Below are 20,001 nucleotides of genomic sequence, written 5' to 3'. Positions count from 1 at the left end.
TTTTAATTAATTAATTAAATTAAATTTTCAATTTTCATTATGAGTTATATAATTTTTTTTAGTATAGTTGAATGAGAAATTGCGTCAACCACAGCAGATCATTGAAGATGGTAGCTTTATGTGAATTCTGGTTCAAAATAATAGAATAGGAAGTACGCAAGCACGAAAAAATGTAAATTTCACATTTATTTTAATTTTTAATTATAAAGATGGTATAATTTTTTTTAATTTTCAGTCCAGTATTTGTATTTAAAAAAATATTTTTAAGTTTCCAAAGCGGTATTTGATAATAAAAAATTTGGTAATTGTTTTTAAATAAAATTTTCGGGATTATAAACTTAATTTAAATGTTAATTAAACTAATTTTTAATGCATTATTTTCAGCCCTGGTTTCATCTAACTTAAGAAATGTAGAGAACTTGTCAGTTGATATTTATACTAATTGCTGATTACAAAAGACTTAAGCCACAAACTTGGGTCAGAATAAAATATGTATAAGATTTTTTTCTATTTCTTTTTCTACAAATTATAGAAAAAATAAATAAAAAAAATACTACAAAAGTAGTAGTAAAAAAGTACAAAACTAGTTAAAAGGTAAAGATAATGTATAAAGTCAGCACTATTCAAGAATCTTCTTTCTGGAAAAGGCTATCGCCAAAAGTGGAGTTCTCTAGTTATAAGATATTTTGTTTTATGTAAAGATATATTTAAAAAGAAAAAGCTGTATATATTTTTATTGGAAAAATTACCAGGATGACCAACTTCTTATTTGGTAAACAGATGTGATATTAGTTTATTTTTAAAGTCTGTCTACAGAGTCGGCTAGCAAAATTTCTCCGAGTTGGCCGGAATTTTAAATGCACCTTCTAAAAGTAATGGCCCAAGGAATACTATTTTTCATAATACAAAACACACAAAAATGCTAAAATGGCTTAAATCGACATAGTTTAAGTGCCCTTTTTAGTATTTTCAGATTCTCATTTTTCTCTTCTAGAAACTTAAGAGATCTCCAACATATTTATAAGTAAGTGTAAGCCACTGTTCGAAGTATTACTCATTTTAAATACATATCAACGGCATTTAAAAGAATGTTTGGCTTTAAAAGTGAAAAAAGTAAAAACTTTCGCCACCTAGGTGAAGAAAGGAACGTAGAGTGCCATATTAGTACATGGGCTTAAAAGGAGAATGAAGAAATTGGCACGCAAAACAAAAACTGAACAGAAGCAGTATGTACTTATATACATACGATTATAGAAATATGAAAGTCAATTAAATTTCTAGGTGTAATGAAATATTCTTATAATGTACATAGTACAAAACATGAGCATATCTAGTTTTATGTACACACACACCTCCATATATATATTAAATAGTAATATTTTACAAGGTCAATCAATCAAATATGACTTTTTAATCAAAAGTAAATAGTTGGGTATTTGTGGGGAAATAATCAAGTTAATATTATCAAGAAATAATACTATCTAATGAAATAAAATAGGGAGAAATCGTGAGAAATCATTACTTAACAAACTTGTTAAAATTATTAATATTAATAGAATATGGTAATATGCTTTATAAATATGCATAAATTTGTTAATTATTATTATTTTTATTACTATTTAGTAAAAATATTTAGCAATCATAATTTAAGTAAACATTTACTGTGGCTTCACTGCTCGGCGCTTCATTTGTAGAGCTGGCTGTTGTTGTTGTTGTTTTTGTCGTCGTCGAGGCAGTTGTTGTGGCAATAGAAACTTTTTTAAAAGGCGCCACTGCTGCTATGTCTGTCACTAGCATTAACAGAGCTGGAAATAAAATTAATTTGAAATGCAAAGGTTTACAAAAAAATAACAATGAAGAATTACTTAAACCTCTAGTATATTTTAAAGTTTAAAAATCAGAAGATACAGGCACAGTGAGAGCTTCAACAGATCTTCAAGTCCAGCAGTTGAAACCTGTATTATTTAGTTTTATAATAACGATTTAGTACAGAATACATACCTCGAATAGCAAAGTGACTGACTAAGATATTAAGGTGTGCAACTAATGTGAGACGATTTTTGGGAATGAAAATACTACTGTATCAATTGCTTTGAATATTAAGTGTACTTATACTTCTTTATATTTTACAGTAAAATTTTTGCAGAAAATATTACGTATTTTTCGAGTTACGAGAAAAAATCAAAAATTGCCATAACGCTGGTGTTAAAAAAATTTGAATTTTACACGAAATTTTGGTTGTGTATGGAGCACTATATACAGATTATGCAGAAATTTATAGTATTAGAATAATTTGTCTGCGAGTAATCACTTCATCAGTTTTGAAAAATGTTGGTTTGAGTAAAACGCGTTTAAAGATAAACTGATGAATCCGATTGAACTGAGATTTTATATTTTAGAGGGCCAAACTCAAAAAATATTTGAAGTATTCATTTAAAACTATGGTGTTTTTTTTAAGGTTAGAGACTATAAAGTTATGAAAAATCGATTTTCTTTAATAAGATGAATGAATGGTGAATTTTACATTTATTAAAATATTTAAAAATTAAAGCTAATAAATTTATACATTATTTTTTTCAATTGTTGTACTTACACGCCGTTACGAGCAGCCATCGCCGTTCTTTTTTCATGTCTGTAGTTTTGTTTCTGAAAGAAGGGAAAAGTATTTTATTAATTCTCTAAGTTTAATTTATTTATATTTAATTTTATATAATTATATACATATGTATATATATCTTCCAACTAAGTCAGTGAATATATAAATCGTCATCAACATTTTTCGAGGGCTTCAATACATTATTGAGTTTTTATAGGAGCAATAAAGCCATGGGTTGATGTACGGGGGCACGTCTTTTAGTTCCTTATATTAGAGGGTACAATTTTTCGTTATTTTTTTAATTAATCAGTACGATGGGTAATAAGTCATTCCCATAACATTGTCATTCTTACTTCAACTTATTAAGCTCATTCGCAAACTTAACCACCCTATAGAGGCAAAGAGGTGGTTGTTCGATTATGAGATAATTAGAAAAAAAGCAGTCGAAATATTTAACAAAAGTAAAGGTATTCAATTGTCCACCAAGCGTGATATGTGAAAAACTAAACCTAGCTTTCGTCGAACTTATTGGTGGTTTCCTGTGATTTTTACCGACATTGTCGGACTAAACTATCAAACCGCTTTCTCATTTAATTATAAAATAAACAGGCTTGGTTCACCTTCGTCTACATATCTTAAAATAAACATAGACACTGAAAGCAAGCTTGTTATATGACATAGGATCATACCTGAGCAGAAGTAGTTCTTTGAATTCCGATATAAAACAAGATATAAAACAAACACTTAAAAAATTTCTCCGCAGGTCGTTCAGATGTAAACGGAACGGAAACAGATTTATATCCGGCCCAGATGAGGATTCTTGCACAAACCATAATAACTTTTGTAGTTCTACTTAATTTTTTGGACTTACTTTTTTATTTGGCAGGTTATTATTCAAATTTTTTGAAAATGAATGCTTGGGAAAGCTACATAAAATAGGGATTGTTTAGGTACCATGCTTTGCAGTCCGTCATTTCCGTCCAAAGATAGTTTATAATTCATTACGACTTAAACCTGTTTCCGTACAAAGTTTAAATAACAAGCCGGTTAAACTTTTTAGATTTGCCTATTTGTCTGCAATTTCCCTTATTATGGCCCATTTTGATCTAAACGGAAATGTTAACAAGCAAAATTGCTGTATATCACACCATATCAAATCCAGAAATAATCCATGAAACTTCACCCAGGACGACTCATCAAGGTGTATTGTCGGGTCATATATCTTTGAAGAAAACGGTGTAATAATAACGGTTAATGGGCACCCTTATTTAAGGATGTTAAATTAGTTTTTTACCCAGAACCACGCCGAAGAAGTATCTCTTTCAATAGTGTTTGGTTCGAGCAAGATAGCCCATCTGCATACATAGCCAGACCGATTATTGCGGAACTTCCACCAAAATTTTAAAACAAATTAAACTCAAGAAACTCCATTTTCCGCTGCCCCAAAGATCATTTGGCCTGATTGCACCAGACTTTTTCTAAAGGGTTATGTTAAGCAAGAGATGTACAAAACAAAACCCAGAAATCTCATTGATCTGAAGCAGTTCATTAAACTGATAATTGATGTAGTTCCGACTTCAACTCTTCACTCCGCGATTAATAATTTTTTAATTAAGCGTCACATATCCGGGCATAGCTGAGCATTGAAGGCATATATGCCAAAGGTCTTTTAACCAAGACTACGATAGTTTCGGAATTGCCTATAACCTAGCCTCTGTTAATTATTATAGGTATAAAGAGAGGTGACAACAAAAACTATGGCAGGTCCGTATGTTAGATACCATACTTGCTAACTTTGAGGAGGGAGACTCCTTATGGATATTAGGAATGTATATCCTAATTGATACAGATGGGTCTAAATATATCAGCATAAAAGTCTATAAAAAAAATATAATAAGCAGTATAGCGTAGAATGTTAAAAAGTTCAATAGTTTTTATTATATGTGAGTTTCATTTACACAAACGAATAAGCACAAGTGTAATACCTTTGTATTATCCTCACGATCCGCGGTATTTCGGCAAGAACACAGTTACTTTGGGTTTTTATTTATGCACATAACTACTACGTGTTGCGTTCGATGCGCGTGTTAATAACAAATAATCGATTGAAAATTTGCGTTTATTGATTCCATAAAAGTATTCGATTTGTTTTGAGTAAAAAAGCAATAAGAACAACACTGTGTGATAGTGCCGTGTCAATGATCCCCAAAAGGGACAGATACGAGCAGCAACCTCGAAACAAGTAACGGGGTACTGTGTGTGTATAAGTATGTGTGTGTGTCTGTATGTATGTGCTTTTGTCTTTAATTCGCAATTCTTCTGCGACAGTGTCTTCCTTATTGGAAATGTTTTTATGCATGCAGACCGCCAGTTGGAGGTGGCGACGCTTCTTTTGCTGCATTTACCTTTTCCTATCGTTTTTTATTTGACTCATTATTATTCGTGACACATGTGTGCCATAAGACACCAGCCAGCAGCTCTTTCAATTGCCGTTTAACGTCATACTATTTATACTCACACACGCCTACATGCATACATACATACATATTTACATACAGCTTACATTTGTACATACGTGACAGGGTGCGCCAAAGCAACAAGTGTATGCACGCGCTCATTTACCTACATACATACATATATACTTGTACAAATATAAGCGCTTTGCTGCAGAATGTGTACGTGCGCGTTCTTGCTGTGGTACTTTCAGAAATTCGCCTTTATGACTGCGAGCTCTGCATTTCGTACACTTTGTTGCATATAAAAAGAAAATAGTAATAACAAATTTTTATCTATATTTTTGTTTGTGATTGTACGCTAGTAAATGAATCTGTATTTGCTGGAAGCTTCTTTCAACTGTCAACCGACATTCAAAAGTGCTGAATCGCTTTGAGCGAGTTGGAAAATTTATGAGTTTAGGTTGTTGAGTGATGTCTGCCGTCAGACAGCCATCTTCCCATCTAGTCAACTAGCCATCTAGCCATGTAGCCAACACGTCAGGTTGTCAGCTCGTTAAAGAGTCGAAAATATACGACTCTAGGAATTTATAAGCACTTATTTAAATGTAGCTTATTTTAAGTGCAGCCTTTTTTGTTTTTGTTTATGTACGTACATATATATGTTTCGCAGTTTATGGCGCATTGCCGGCACCTTGTGATTGTTCGTAGACGCTTGTAGGTGCTCATTAGCACACCACAAGTTGTTGGAAGTGTAAAAACGACGTCTGTTTAGCTACCGGAAATACTTGGATTTTCAGCGCTTGAGGTGCCCTCAAGGAAAATCAACCAAGTGTGTACCGGTAATGTTTTTTAAACTACCATTCAATTTATTCGTCCAAAGACTTGAAAATTTTAGTGTGAAAATATATGTAAAATGTTAATTTTCTAAGGAAATTAGATTTTGGTTATATTTTTTTTATGAATTTGTATGCAAATTGAAAAATGATTTATGTGGTTCGTCTTTATATAAGTATATAGTAGCGCATTTCTCTGTTGGCGAAAAGATTAAATGCGACTTTAAATTATAATTATACTCTAAACAGGGTACAATAAGTTTACCACGAAGTTTTTAATACCCAGAAGTTGGAGACTCTATAAAATATATACATATATACATATATATATAAATGTTGTCGATCCGTCCGTCTGTCTGTATACAGAGATCAATTGTTAAGGGGTTACATGGGTTTATGGGTTTCAAAAAATCGATTTTTTTCTTGTTTTTTTATTATCTTATTAAGTTCTACAACACCTCGAAGATATTATCCTAAAGTGTCAAGTTGATCCGAGTAATAGTTTCGGAGACACAACCTTGAGAACTTGTGCGCTCGAGGCTAGCTAGTCGGTTGGCAAGATTTCTCGAAAACTACTCAACCGATCCTCATGAAATTTTACGCAGGTCTTTGAGATACAATTCTTAAATATTTGGAAGAAAGATTTTTTCGATTACAACTATTTGAAAAAATTGCGAAATTTTTATTTTCTTGTAAAAATGTTTCGCAAAAATCCAATTTTTAGTTTTTTTCCCTTCGTCCAAGTTCTAAGTTAAGGAAGTTAAGGTTTTAACTAAGCCACGTATTTTTTCACTTTAGATGATCCTGTAAGAAGTTAACCTGCCAACGCGGGCGCATTTTTTTTCGAGGGATCGCCGGAAACGGCGTCGCAATGGTCGAGTTTAAAATATTTTTTTTTCAAAAATTTCAGAATTTCTTTGTTAATAGTGTATGTTTATAACAATAAAAAATTTTAATAAAATATTTAATTTTTTATATGAGAAAAAATGTTGAAAAAAGGATGTTTTTTACCAGAGGAAACCCATGTAATACGTTTTTTTCTCTTCAAAAAGCCGGTCATTTGTCGGACCATTATAGAATATAGCTGCCATGCAAACTGTACATTCAAAATGAATTTTGATTAGAGTAGAAAAATTGATTCTTGAATAGAAAAGTTAATAAAATATCATCACGAAATTTAGCATGTAGATATATTTATAAATAAAAAATACGTGTCACGTTGTTTGTCCGCGGTGGACTCTTAAACTACTGAACCGATTTTAGTAAAATTTAGCACACTGTGCCCAGTTCGAACCAAACTAGAAGATAGGATATTAAAAACAAGTCATAATAAAAAAGTACAGCGAACGCTCTATTAAATGGACGCTATATTAAGCGGACATCTCTATTAACCATGCACATTGTTGATGTTTTTTAAGTACAATCATTAAGCGGACAACTCTATTAACTGGACAGAAAGGCTGATAACCAGACTTGGAGAAAGCACCCTTAAATACGTTATTTTTTCTAATAAAATTTATTTGTATGAACATAGTCATTAAACCTCAAGTACAATACCTTGAATTCTTATACTGACAAAAACGTTTTCGCCTTTATTCGTAAAAAAAATGTTCACTGTATTGAATAGTTTATTATATGAATAATAGTATAAAATCTATACTACAGCAACGCGTGACTTGTCCCCTATGTAGTATATTTATATATTTGCAGGTCTTCTTGTATTTTTGCTGTGTGTAGCCCAGTAAAGAAAATTTAAGCATTTGTACAATGTTCAAGGGAAATACTTGTAATGTAAAAATGTGATTAAATTGAAAGGTGAATTTTGTCCCTCTCTGCAATACACTTATGCCAACGAATTTTCCAGTCATCATAGCACTTGGAAAAATCCTCCGTCGTGATGGCCATCAGAGCCTTCTTCGATTCAGCTTTTATATTCTCAATTAGGTCAAAACGGTATCCTCGGAGTGGTCATGTGAATTTGCCAGAAGTTACACGATGGTAAATCAGACGAATGCGGTGGTTGCGGCACTATATTACTTGAAAATGTGGCAAAATTATTAGGAATAACCAATATAGTAGCTGCGACTAACATTTGTAAGAAATAACCTTCAAAAAATAAATGCCAAAGAATGTTCATTCGAATGATTATAAACATTCCCCTTTAAATGAATGAAGTTTCTTTGTTTTTTGTATACAAAATTTTGGAATTTTGACCTAGATGTGTCTTTTAAATATTAGAAGATGCTTGAAATTATTATTTACTAAATATTTGCCACAATTGATTTAATTAGCAACTCATCTCCAGAATTGAATATAATTACATTTTATTAAAAAAAATTCTACAGAAAACTATTAAACAAATCAAGTTGTTATGGCACCGCAAAAGGTATTTGTGAATGACTCAAGGGAAATAAATATTCATCAGTATGGCAACACCCATACATAAATACTATATGTTAAATACTGGTTTCTATAAGAACGACTAAAAACAAAAGTTATTGCACATTTCAATATCGTTTACGTAATATTTTCTTATAACGGGTGATTTTTTTGAGGTTAGGATTTTCATGCATTAGTATTTGACAGATCACGTGGGATTTCAGACATGGTGTCAAAGAGAAAGATGCTCAGTATGCTTTGACATTTCATCATGAATAGACTTACTAACGAGCAACGCTTGCAAATCATTGAATTTTATTACCAAAATCAGTGTTCGGTTCGAAATGTGTTTCGCGCGCGTGTTTTGTTCAGCGATGAGGCTCATTTCTGGTTGAATGGCTACGTAAATAAGCAAAATTGCCGCATTTGGCAATGTGGCAAAATTATTAGGAATAACCAATATAGTAGCTGCGACTAACATTTGTAAGAAATAACCTTCAAAAAATAAATGCCAAAGAATGTTCATTCGAATGATTATAAACATTCCCCTTTAAATGAATGAAGTTTCTTTGTTTTTTGTATACAAAATTTTGGAATTTTGACCTAGATGTGTCTTTTAAATATATTTAATACATATTAGAAGATGCTTGAAATTATTATTTACTAAACATTTGCCACAATTGATTTAATTAGCAACTCATCTCCAGAATTGAATATAATTACATTTTATTAAAAAAAAATCTACAGAAAACTATTAAACTAATCAAGTTTTTATGGCACCGCAAAGGGTATTTGAATGACTCAAGGGAAATAAATACTCATTACGAGTAGTATGGCAACACCCATACATAAATACTATATGTTAAATACTGGTTTCTATAAGAACGACTAAAACAAAAGTTATTGCACATTTCAATATCGTTTACGTAATATTTTCTTATAGTAAGAAATTCAAAAAAATTACTCAAGTGTTGCCAGCTAAATATGTCTTTGTCTTTTCCGCATCAAGTCTGCTAAATCAAGCGCAACAAATGCAAAGTTGTAAAAACTAAATACACTGCTGTTTAGGTGGCTAAGGCGGTAGTCTCAAATTTACAACTAAATACATGTAAATTATTGTATGCAGATATGTATAAGCAACAAATAGCATATTTGTGAGTTTTTCACTTCATTCTGCAGCAAAAGGTAGCGCTGTGCACACCTACAATGGCAATATTTTACACATTCACTTTACAATTACGAACACATTTCTAATTGCTTTTGATTTATTACATACAGATTTACTCGTAATTTATGCAGATTACAAATCATAACAAAAGAAAGTAGCAGCTACTAAAACTGGGTAACGGTTTATGTGCAAGTGGGAAAATCAGCTTTTCTTCTTTGGAGTTACCGTTATTAATAATTGTCCACTACTGTGTTCAGTTAAAAGATGCTCGCTCAATGAGTGTGACATTTGCATCGTCAGTTCAAGATATTGTTATGATTATGTAATTAATGGTTGTTGCTTTTAATCAAAGTAGTACATACAAATTTGTGATATAATTGTGTTTATCAAATTTCTGCTGTGTAATGGGCGCATTATGTTTACAGCGACGGGTGGTAAGCCGTTGCAGTTGTATACTTTACAACGTTGTTATGTAATCTATTTTCGTTGCCTAAATTGATATTGTTGGGTAACATTTTACAATTTTCAAGTAGTTCACCCATTTTAACTTTGTTTGGCGTTAGACCGCACTACGAAAAATGACATACCGAAAGAGAGGAAAAAGGTTTTCAGAAATGCGATTTCGAGCAGGGAAAATAATGTGAATACGGCGATGGTACATTTTTGTAGTATGTACTTTTCTTGAAATTTACAAAAAACTAAAAAATGTACGTTTCTGGAACTTTATGGCCATAAATGTTGGTATAACTTATCGCTGAAGCCAACGGTTACTATAGATGTAGTATGTTCTTCGAATCAGCACCAAAAAATAAAATTCAGAAGCTTCGAAGGGCCTAGGCAAAGCAATTTAGCTAAAATCAAAGACGGAGAACAATAGTTTTTCATTATTTGAACTAACTTCTTCTCACACGGGCCAAACCCTGTATGAATTTTTAGACCGTAAAACCTATCTCAAAAACAATCATGCGGTTGCCTCCGAGATATTTAAGTTTTGATGAACAGAAGCTCTAAACCTAACATCAAGGGGAACTGATGTCTTGAGACAACTTAAAATTAAGCAGCTAACGAGAAAGTGGTCCTTTTTTCGAATTTATACTTTTGAAAAAAATATTTCGTGAAGCAGAAATGCAAGTACCAGCATATGTTAATGCCAGTCTACTAATTCGTATTTTAAACCTTTACTGATCTGTGTTTATTGTTAAAAACTATGTAACGGGTGATTTTTTTGAGGTTAGGATTTTCATGCATTAGTATTTGACAGATCACGTGGGATTTCAGACATGGTGTCAAAGAGAAAGATGCTCAGTATGCTTTGACATTTCATCATGAATAGACTTACTAACGAGCAACGCTTGCAAATCATTGAATTTTATTACCAAAATCAGTGTTCGGTTCGAAATGTGTTTCGCGCGCGTGTTTTGTTCAGCGATGAGGCTCATTTCTGGTTGAATGGCTACGTAAATAAGCAAAATTGCCGCATTTGGGGTGAAGAGCAACCAGAAGCCGTTCAAGAACTGCCCATGCATCCCGAAAAATGCACTGTTTGGTGTGGTTTGTACGCTGGTGGAATCATTGGACCGTATTTTTTCAAAGATGCTGTTGGACGCAACGTTACGGTGAATGGCGATCGCTATCGTTCGATGCTAACAAACTTTTTGTTGCCAAAAATGGAAGAACTGAACTTGGTTGACATGTGGTTTCAACAAGATGGCGCTACATGCCACACAGCTCGCGATTCTATGGCCATTTTGAGGGAAAACTTCGGACAACAATTCATCTCAAGAAATGGACCCGTAAGTTGGCCACCAAGATCATGCGATTTAACGCCTTTAGACTATTTTTTGTGGGGCTACGTCAAGTCTAAAGTCTACAGAAATAAGCCAGCAACTATTCCAGCTTTGGAAGACAACATTTCCGAAGAAATTCGGGCTATTCCGGCCGAAATGCTCGAAAAAGTTGCCCAAAATTGGACTTTCCGAATGGACCACCTAAGACGCAGCCGCGGTCAACATTTAAATGAAATTATCTTCAAAGTAAATGTCATGAACCAATCTAACGTTTCAAATAAAGAACCGATGAGATTTTGCAAATTTTATGCGTTTTTTTTTTTAAAAAAAGTTATCAAGCTCTTAAAAAATCACCCTTTATATCCAATAAATTTAAACTTTCTAGCTTTCTTCTTTATTTCTATAAATTTAGATAATGTCAGACATTCTTGCAATTGATGTCAAAGTCGAGTTGGTTTCTGAAGTATAAATCTAGTTTTCGTTTACAATGGTTGACTACTTGATAGATGCAGCTTAAAAAGGTAGGTAAACCGTTAAGCAGGAGCTAAAAAGGTGGCCCAGTGACATTACACAACGGTGCCAAGCCTACCAGATCGACATGGAGCGGATCAGCCAGAGCTAAGCACATTTTCATACCATTCATGCATGCCACATTGTCAAAAATTTCTCCATGCAAGCAGTGAAAATGATTATATGCTTGTAACACCCAAAATGAAGGTAAAACCCAGAAGAAACGTTGGAGACCCTCTTAAGTATATAGTATATACTTACTACCACACATAAGCAAAAAGTAGTCAGAATTTCTACATAATTCTAGAATTCTTAATATATTTCCTTAAAATTTATGTCTTCCCCCTCAAAATAATCCCCTTGGCCCCAATACACTTGTGCCAACGTTTTTCCCAATCTTCGAAACAGTTGTTAATTTCCGGAATAGCCTTTAATACGGTGGTTACGGTATTATAATAGTAGAACATACGGCGAAAAACTCACGAAGAATCAATGTAGTATTCGACGGTGCATTATCGTGGTTCAAAAACTATGAGTTGTCGGCCCATAATTCCAGCATCGCGCAAACGACACATAAAACTCAAATAGTATTCCTTGTTGATAGATACCTAGACCTAGATGGCCTAGATAATCGAAGATAAACAATCAACAAAACCGAAGGAGATATTATATCTTTTGTCGTTAAACATGCTAATGTTGATAGAGAGCATCTCTTATGTTATAAGTTAATTAAGAAAGATACTGATATTAATAATCCTAAGAGAATTAACTTTAAGTTAGGTGTGTCCCCATCTTCTATTAACGCCGTTTTCTCCTCTTCAGTGTGGCCTTCTGGCATTAAGTTGCGTCCCTTTAAGTTTTTTCCAAAGGGAGGGGAAAACAGCGCTGCAGATTAGAGGGTGTGCCTGTTAGTCACGACTTTTTTCATGCGTTTTCTGCACCTTCTTCAACTGGCTCCTGTATTAAGGTGTACTACCAAAATCTATCGGGTATTAGGTGTAAATAAAATATTATTAAATATTTTAGTTTAAGTTATCTACCTATTTAACTGTAATTTAATTCTCCTTTAGTCTGTAAGAATTAATGTTCATAGACTTAACTAAATAAATAATAAATAAATAAAACCTTAATTTTTGACTTGCTTTGACATGTTCTTTTCGGCTTCGACTCACATTTACCATGATATACGGGTCGAAAGCATAGATCCAAGACTGAACGCCAGTAATAAAACGTTTCATGACAACCCGGTAGTTGGAAAGCCTTACTTCACAGACGTTCACGCGAAACTGTTTTTCGGAAAAAAATTGAGGGATTTTGGAACTAATCGAGATTTCACTTTTCTTAGGCCCAAATGATCTTCAAAAATAGTTTTCAATGATCCTTCCAATATTCCAACAATGTACTAGTACTATCTTTGACTATTAATCGTCTCAAGCACCAATTCCTTTATTTTAATGACTTATTGATCATCAGTTGATGTTGATGCCCGTCCTGGACGTGCTTTGTTGTTAACGCCTTCTCGACCATCTTTGAATAATTTGTACCAATCAAAAGCATTTGTTCGCGACAAAGAATTGCTACCGAAGGCCTTTTCCAACATTCCGAACATTTCGGTACCAGAAATTTGATTCCGCACATAGAATTTTATTGGACTTCTTTGTTGAATAATTTCGCTCATCGTAAAAATCGCCGAATGCTCTTTATGAACTTCAGTAAGACAAGCGTATATTAAGCACTAATGATTATTTTGATGTGACATTTGACACAGAAGTCCCTGACAGTCATACCAACGTAGAAAACAAATATTTCTTTGAATGGGTGTTCACAAGAAATTTAACTTAGAAAAACCTATTGTTTGCCCACAGTAGTATACATAAATGCATGACGAGGTGAGCCGATTTAGCCATGTCCGTCTGTCTGTATATATACGACCTAGTCCCTCAGTTTTTAAGATATCGTTTTGAAATTTTGTAAACTTCATTTTCTTTTCAAGAAGGTGCTCATTTGTCGGAACTGCCGATATCGGACCACTATAACATATAGCAGCCATACAAACTGAACGATCGGAATCAAGTTCTTGTATGGAAAACTTTCACATTTGACAAGATATATTCACGAAATTTGGTATAGATTATTTTCTAAGGCAACAATGTAATCTCCGAAGAAATTGTTCAGATCGGTTAACTATAGCATATAGCTGCCATACAAACTGAATGATCGGAATCAAATGCTTGCATGGGAAACTTCCTCATTTGACGATATATCTTCACGAAATTTGGTATGAGTTATTGTTCATAGAAATAATGTAATATCGGAAGAAATTATTCAGATCGGCTCATTATAGCATATAGCTGTCATACAAACCGAACGATCGGAATCAAGGGCTTAAATAGAAAACTTTCGCATTTGACGTGGTATCTTCACGAAATTTTACATAAATTACTGTTAAACTTTTTTCTTGTTTTTTAGTCGTTTTATTATTGAATTTTTTAAGTGTACGAGTAATATTTCTTTTATTTTTTTATATATTTTCTTGGCAAATAAAAAATAATACAAAAATATTTTTTAATGTTAAACGTATTTCACAATAATTTCAAATTCAATAACCGTTATAACAACAAATTAGATGAATTGAATTATTACACTGCACGGCTAATAATTGATTTTTGTATAGAACTGCTTTACTTCTTTGGCAACGTAACCATCAATGGTCAATTTCAATTTAATGATTTACACAATTGCAAGATTGAATAGAAATCTTGAGTAAAGCATTCAGGTTTTGCGATATTGTCCTTGAAAGCATATGCTATGAAACGCATTGACAATATAACTGTTTCACCTGATTTACAGATTTTCAAAAAACTTTCAAAGCGAAAACCGGTATTGCAGAGATTTATAGAATATAAAGATTTGTATGATCTATGGGAAGCAGACAGCTCGTACCACGCATTTGCGGCACCTACGGACGGCGAATATGTTAAGCAGCACCGAAACAAGTCAATAGCACAAGACATCGTTATAAATTGACACGTTGATGACGTTGACGACCTTGAAATCCGATACACACAATAGAGCAGTAGTACCAAATGTCGCTCAATAGCTGAAGTGCAAAATAAAAAATATAAAAATATAAAAAATGATTATGCGAGTGTTGCTCAGTTCAAACATGTTTCTTGCCCAACTAATGTTATAATAAAGATGGTAAGAGATGCTAATTAGTTGTGACACGTTAAACGTGAAACGCCTTAAACCACAAAAACCGCTGGCAGTGCTTTGGGAAGAGGAAGCACGCTGCTCACGGCACTTGAAATGACGTTCATGAGGTTCAAAGTGGCGTTGTTCTTGTAGTGCTGGTGTTTGCTGGTCGCTTGCATTCAATCGTGCTGTTCTTGTATTTACCAGAAAAAATATGCTAAGCTCATCTTATTGCTTTTCAAATCAGTTGATAAGTTCTCTAGTCAGCGCCTGGCAATAATTTAGTTTGACTGTCTAACTGGTTGGCTGGCAATCTTTGCTCCAGCAGAATATAATAATACGATTAATGATGAGTATGGCTGCCAGCAACACCACCACCTGCAACCTGTTTATACCTACACTTGGATTAATTGTTGTTGTCGATTTAATGCTAATCACAAGATCATATTTAGCATTTTTATTTTCTGTTTAAGCATAAGATTAGCGCGCTGAAATTCGAAATGAAATCGAGAGTGTTGTGCAAATGGGCGCATAAGCGTAAGCAAATTATGCAAATGATCGCATAAATAAGGTAAAACACATAAAATATTGATATTGTAATTTTTTGTGTGTTAAATATTGTGCGAATGACCTTTTTAATTTGTTAGCAAGAGTTCGGCGAAGCCTAGGTGGGCGTTTTATTTTCCATTATCATTGCGTATGACTTGTTGTATGTTTAGCTTTTATAAAATCCACCTACATTAGTTAATTTCTTATACACGGTCATTTGAAGCATCTCAGCTTTGAATGTTGATAGATATTCTAAATAAGTAACATTTGAATGAAACTTTAAGAAATGCTTGAGCAGAGGACCTTTATTAATAAAGCCATAGTGATAGTTATAAGCACTGGGTGAATAAGTCAGTATTTCTAACTCATGCAAAAATATTTAGAAATTAGACAGAATATTTGAAGTTATATATATGAAGAATTTAATATTTGAACTTTTAGGTGCAGTACGAAGAACTGGCTTTTATAGCCGATTTCTATCGTCTATCATTATAATTATGAGTCCAGAGTTGATGATGTTTCAAAGCAAGGAAATGAAAATACTATGAAAGTGATTGGATTGAAATTAACAGTAATGTATGAAAAAATAATTTATTGATGATCTGAGATCGCCAAGTGGAAGAGAGTGAGGTGTTTAAGCGTTAAAGCGTCTTTTCTTGATTTCCGACAAAACTTTGAGTCCTATGGAAAAAAGTTAAATGGCAAAGTTGAAGGTAGTGAAAAAAATTGCATTTACACTTTCTTCAATTAATCTCAAATATTATGTGAAAATTTCGAATAACCAAGTTTTTAGATTTTTATTTCTGACTTTTATAAAATTTTTTTCTGTCACGAAATTTGTTTACTCCATAAGTTAGAAGTATTAACTAACCGTTTTATGTTTAAAAATTTGTTTCACCTTTTTTAATCATAATATCTAAAAAGTAACCTAATTTTCAATCGAAAAAGTCCTTCATCAAAATAGAGTTTTTATTAAAAGTCGGTGGGCTTTTTCTTTGCTGATATCGCAATTTTCTAATAGTGCAAAAAAATATATATGGGTATATTAAGTTTTCCAGAAAATGCTGAAAAGATCCCATTAAACGAATCAAACTTGTTTTTTTTTCATTTATCCTTATGTTACCAAATTCTTGATCTTTTAGCACAATTTTTCAATGGATTCAATGAGTCAATGAATTGTGTTTATGGGCGGTTATTGGTGTCAGTTTATAGCTTTAGCAGTACGACTGAACTGTAAGAAGATATTTCTGTAAACTTGAGACGATCGATAATGTATTGATAATAATAAAATGAAGGAACAGAAATGGAAACTTTGCCTTCCATATATAATATATCATAGGAATGCATCGGCATGATTTTTGGTTAATTCCGAAATTCTAGGCGATGATGTTCAAGGTTTTTTGTTCATTAACCAAATATATTAAAAAAAACAATCTAAATTGTAGAGAAAAATATTTTTCGCCGATTGGACAAATTGGAAGATATCGAAACATATAACATTTTGAGTCGATGAAATTCGTATTTTTTTTTTAATTTTGTTAATGAAGACAACAGGATATTTTTACATATATGTATATCGCATTACTTTATTAAAATTAGCCATCAATGGCGTCCGTGATCGCGCCATATTAACCGACTATTTTATGCCTGAAATTGAAGCTCGTGATCTCGGCGGCATTTGATTTCAACAAGTTTGTTTGAACTCCTAGGGACTGCTAAGTTAATATTGTTTTTCCCAAAAAATGCCTTCCAGAAGTGTAATTCGTTTATGATCTAGACATAATAAAGCAAAATACAAAGTTGCATTTGATAAAACTTATTGAGCCGGAGAACTAATTAAAATTTGATTTTTAAATTTGAACTTTTTTAATATCACAAACTTAAATACATGCTTACAGAGTGCATTATAAAAGATAGAAAGTTTGTGGCATCTTTTGACACATTTTTCACTATTTTATATACGAGATATGTTTATATATTACCTCACCTACAATAGTTTGCTTTAACCATAGTTCGTAAACAAATATTGGCAAAAAGGGCAAAATTATTTAACAACTCAATTAAAGTTTTATAATTGGCATTGGAAAGGCATAAATATATATATGCATATACATATATATTTGTACACTATTATGTATTTGTATACACTTTATGCAATCGCACAACAAACTATGAAAAGTATTCCAAATAAAGCAAATTTTTCAATGCGAATTTAATTAAAAGGCGACTTAAATTAAAAGCGACAATGCGAAAAGTTCACAAAAGGTGCAAAGCTTCTCTGAAAATTGAAATTAAAAGCAAATAAATAATATACTTTATATTTATTTACACTTATGCTATATGTTTGTATGGCTTTGTATGTCTAACCAAACAAGTAGAAGAAAAACATCAAATGAAAGTGAGAAGGAAAGCGAGGTGCAATTGAAAGTAAAATTGGCGAAAATTTGTTACAATTTCTTGTTGCGCATCAAAGCAGGCGGAGCCGAAAGTGGTTTAAGTGGTTGTTTTGCTTTGGTGCTGTTGTTATTGTTGCTAACGCTATAGGCGCTTGCAGTTTTGATAACTATGATGGCGTGCTGCTTGTTGTTGTTGTTGTTTTCACTCGGTGCAGACAGTTAAACATGCTGTCGGTGGAGGGCGTAACGAAATATAGGGTATTGGTAGAGGGGAGAGTAGCTATGCTATACTGGACCGATTTAAGAAAATTGTTCGAAAATTGTCACGTTGCTTTGGAACATAATCAATGCAAAATTTCGTAAAGATATTTTATCAAATTAAAATGCTTTTCACACAAGGAATAGCACTTTGATCGATCAGTTTGTATGACAGCTATATGCTATAGTCGACCGATATCGGCAATACCGACAAATGAGTAGTCTCTTGAGGAGAAAATAACGTCTGCAAAACTTCAAATCGATAACTCAAAAACTGTGGCACTAGTTCGCGTATATACAAACGATTTATATTGGGTAGTCGAAAAAGTCTTTTCGTATTTTGTCAATAGATGTCGTTGCAGTCGTATATCTCTAGTGCTGCCAATCATATTGTGTCATACTGTGTAGTGTTGGAAAGGTGAGATTTTAAGCTTTATTCAACCAAAAGAAAACAAAATTAGGTTTCGACCCATATAAATTTATGGTGTTCCCAACTTTTCCTTCTGGAGGTTACGAACTTCGAGCCACCAGTGTTACACCCTCCTCAGGGTCTAAAAGTACATATATTCAAACGTCCCTTTATAAAGTCCCTGTATAAGCGCTCAATTTTCTCAAACAATTTTATGATTTGAGTATTGAAGCTTTTATAACAATTTTTAATACAAAAAGTGATTTTTGTATGTATTGTTTATCTATCATTCAAACACACAAAGTTATTGCAACGCCTTATGAACGCAACAAACCATGGAGGGCTGTTTGTTCATGCCACACAATGGGGCATATAATTAGTAATGCCTTAAATGTTTCGAAATCTTTAAGTTAGTGTGCGTGTCTATGCGATGCCTGGTAAATTTGAAAACACTATTGACTTTGCATATAATGATTTGTTAGTATGTACTAGCAGCGCACACCAATACATGCGTACATATAATGGCGTCTGCGTGTGATTTTTATATTCTTCAGCTGTTGGTTGGGTTGCGCAAAAAAATAATGCAACCGCAGGTGCCACAGCAAGTGGCGTATTTCGCCAGCTAACATGTAATTTGCATTTTCACAGCGCGTCCGAAGGCCTATGCGGCAATCAAGGGTGCGAACGTAAAGCATACAAATGTGCCTATTGTGTCATTCGGGTTTTTTTCGCAATATTAACGTGTTGTTATTTTGTTATTTTTGTTTTGATGTCTACTTGCTGCATTAATGCAAAATTTTGTCATAAAACTTACTTGAAATTGTACCAATGTGGCAGTACTCGACGAATTTTATTTCAAATCCAAGTTCGTTGCTTAAGTCTTTTGTAGTTGCTGCTTGGATTGGTTTGGTTTGGTTTGCCTTACTTGTAAGTAAATCTCTTCCTGTTGTTGTTGTTGTCGTTGTGTTTTGCACAGCGTTTCGTTTCACTTGACTTGTTATTGCACTTTTCTTGTTGTTGTTGTTGTTGTTGTTGTTATAGGCATTTATTTCCAACACTTTAACACACCGTCAACAATTATTATTTTGTTTAAATTTATTTTCAGCTTCGTATTAATGATTCTATTAACTTTTATTACAAAACAAGATAATTTGTTAACTGCAGGGAGTAGAATTGAAAAAAAAATTAGTTTAAATTTAGGTGCAAATTGGGTGCATATACTAGTAAATAGTTTGTAGTTTGCAATACAAGCCAGCAAATTTCATGGCGAAAATGAGAGTTCAGCGCAGAAAAAGCATGGCAAAAATATGAAGAGAGTTGATAAAAGAAATAAGAAAAGACACAAGAAAATGCAATTGTGCATACAAATGCAAAAAGCGTTCGCATGAACGGATAAAGTTTCGCATGCAAGCGGCAGCGCTCGCATACAATAATACAAATGTGCAGCGCGCGTCTTTGTTCCAAC

General features: G+C 33.0%; 1 protein-coding gene across 4 annotated transcripts in view; it reads right to left on the bottom strand.

Annotated features, from left to right (window-relative positions):
- Nucleotides 1-20,001, bottom strand: part of LOC105225134 (nucleolar protein dao-5) — a 28,256-nt gene that overhangs the window by 7,431 nt on the left and 824 nt on the right. For 3 of the 4 annotated variants that reach the window (XM_049458972.1, XM_049458974.1, XM_049458975.1), the window contains exons 2-4: nucleotides 19,351-19,694; nucleotides 2,594-2,646; nucleotides 1,663-1,805 (exon numbers count right to left, since the gene is read on the bottom strand). In XM_049458972.1, coding sequence (XP_049314929.1) covers nucleotides 1,663-1,805; nucleotides 2,594-2,630 — 180 coding nt within the window. In that variant the 5' untranslated portion in view covers nucleotides 2,631-2,646; nucleotides 19,351-19,694. The remainder of the gene's footprint in view (nucleotides 1-1,662; nucleotides 1,806-2,593; nucleotides 2,647-19,350; nucleotides 19,695-20,001) is intronic. The other variant, XM_049458973.1, reaches the window with a different exon arrangement.

Source organism: Bactrocera dorsalis, chromosome 5, assembly GCF_023373825.1.
Source record: "Bactrocera dorsalis isolate Fly_Bdor chromosome 5, ASM2337382v1, whole genome shotgun sequence".
In the NCBI taxonomy this organism is placed as follows: Eukaryota; Metazoa; Arthropoda; class Insecta; order Diptera; family Tephritidae; genus Bactrocera; species Bactrocera dorsalis.
The sequence above is the reverse complement of the archived record's forward strand: the minus strand, read 5'-3'. Positions and strand labels throughout refer to the sequence as shown.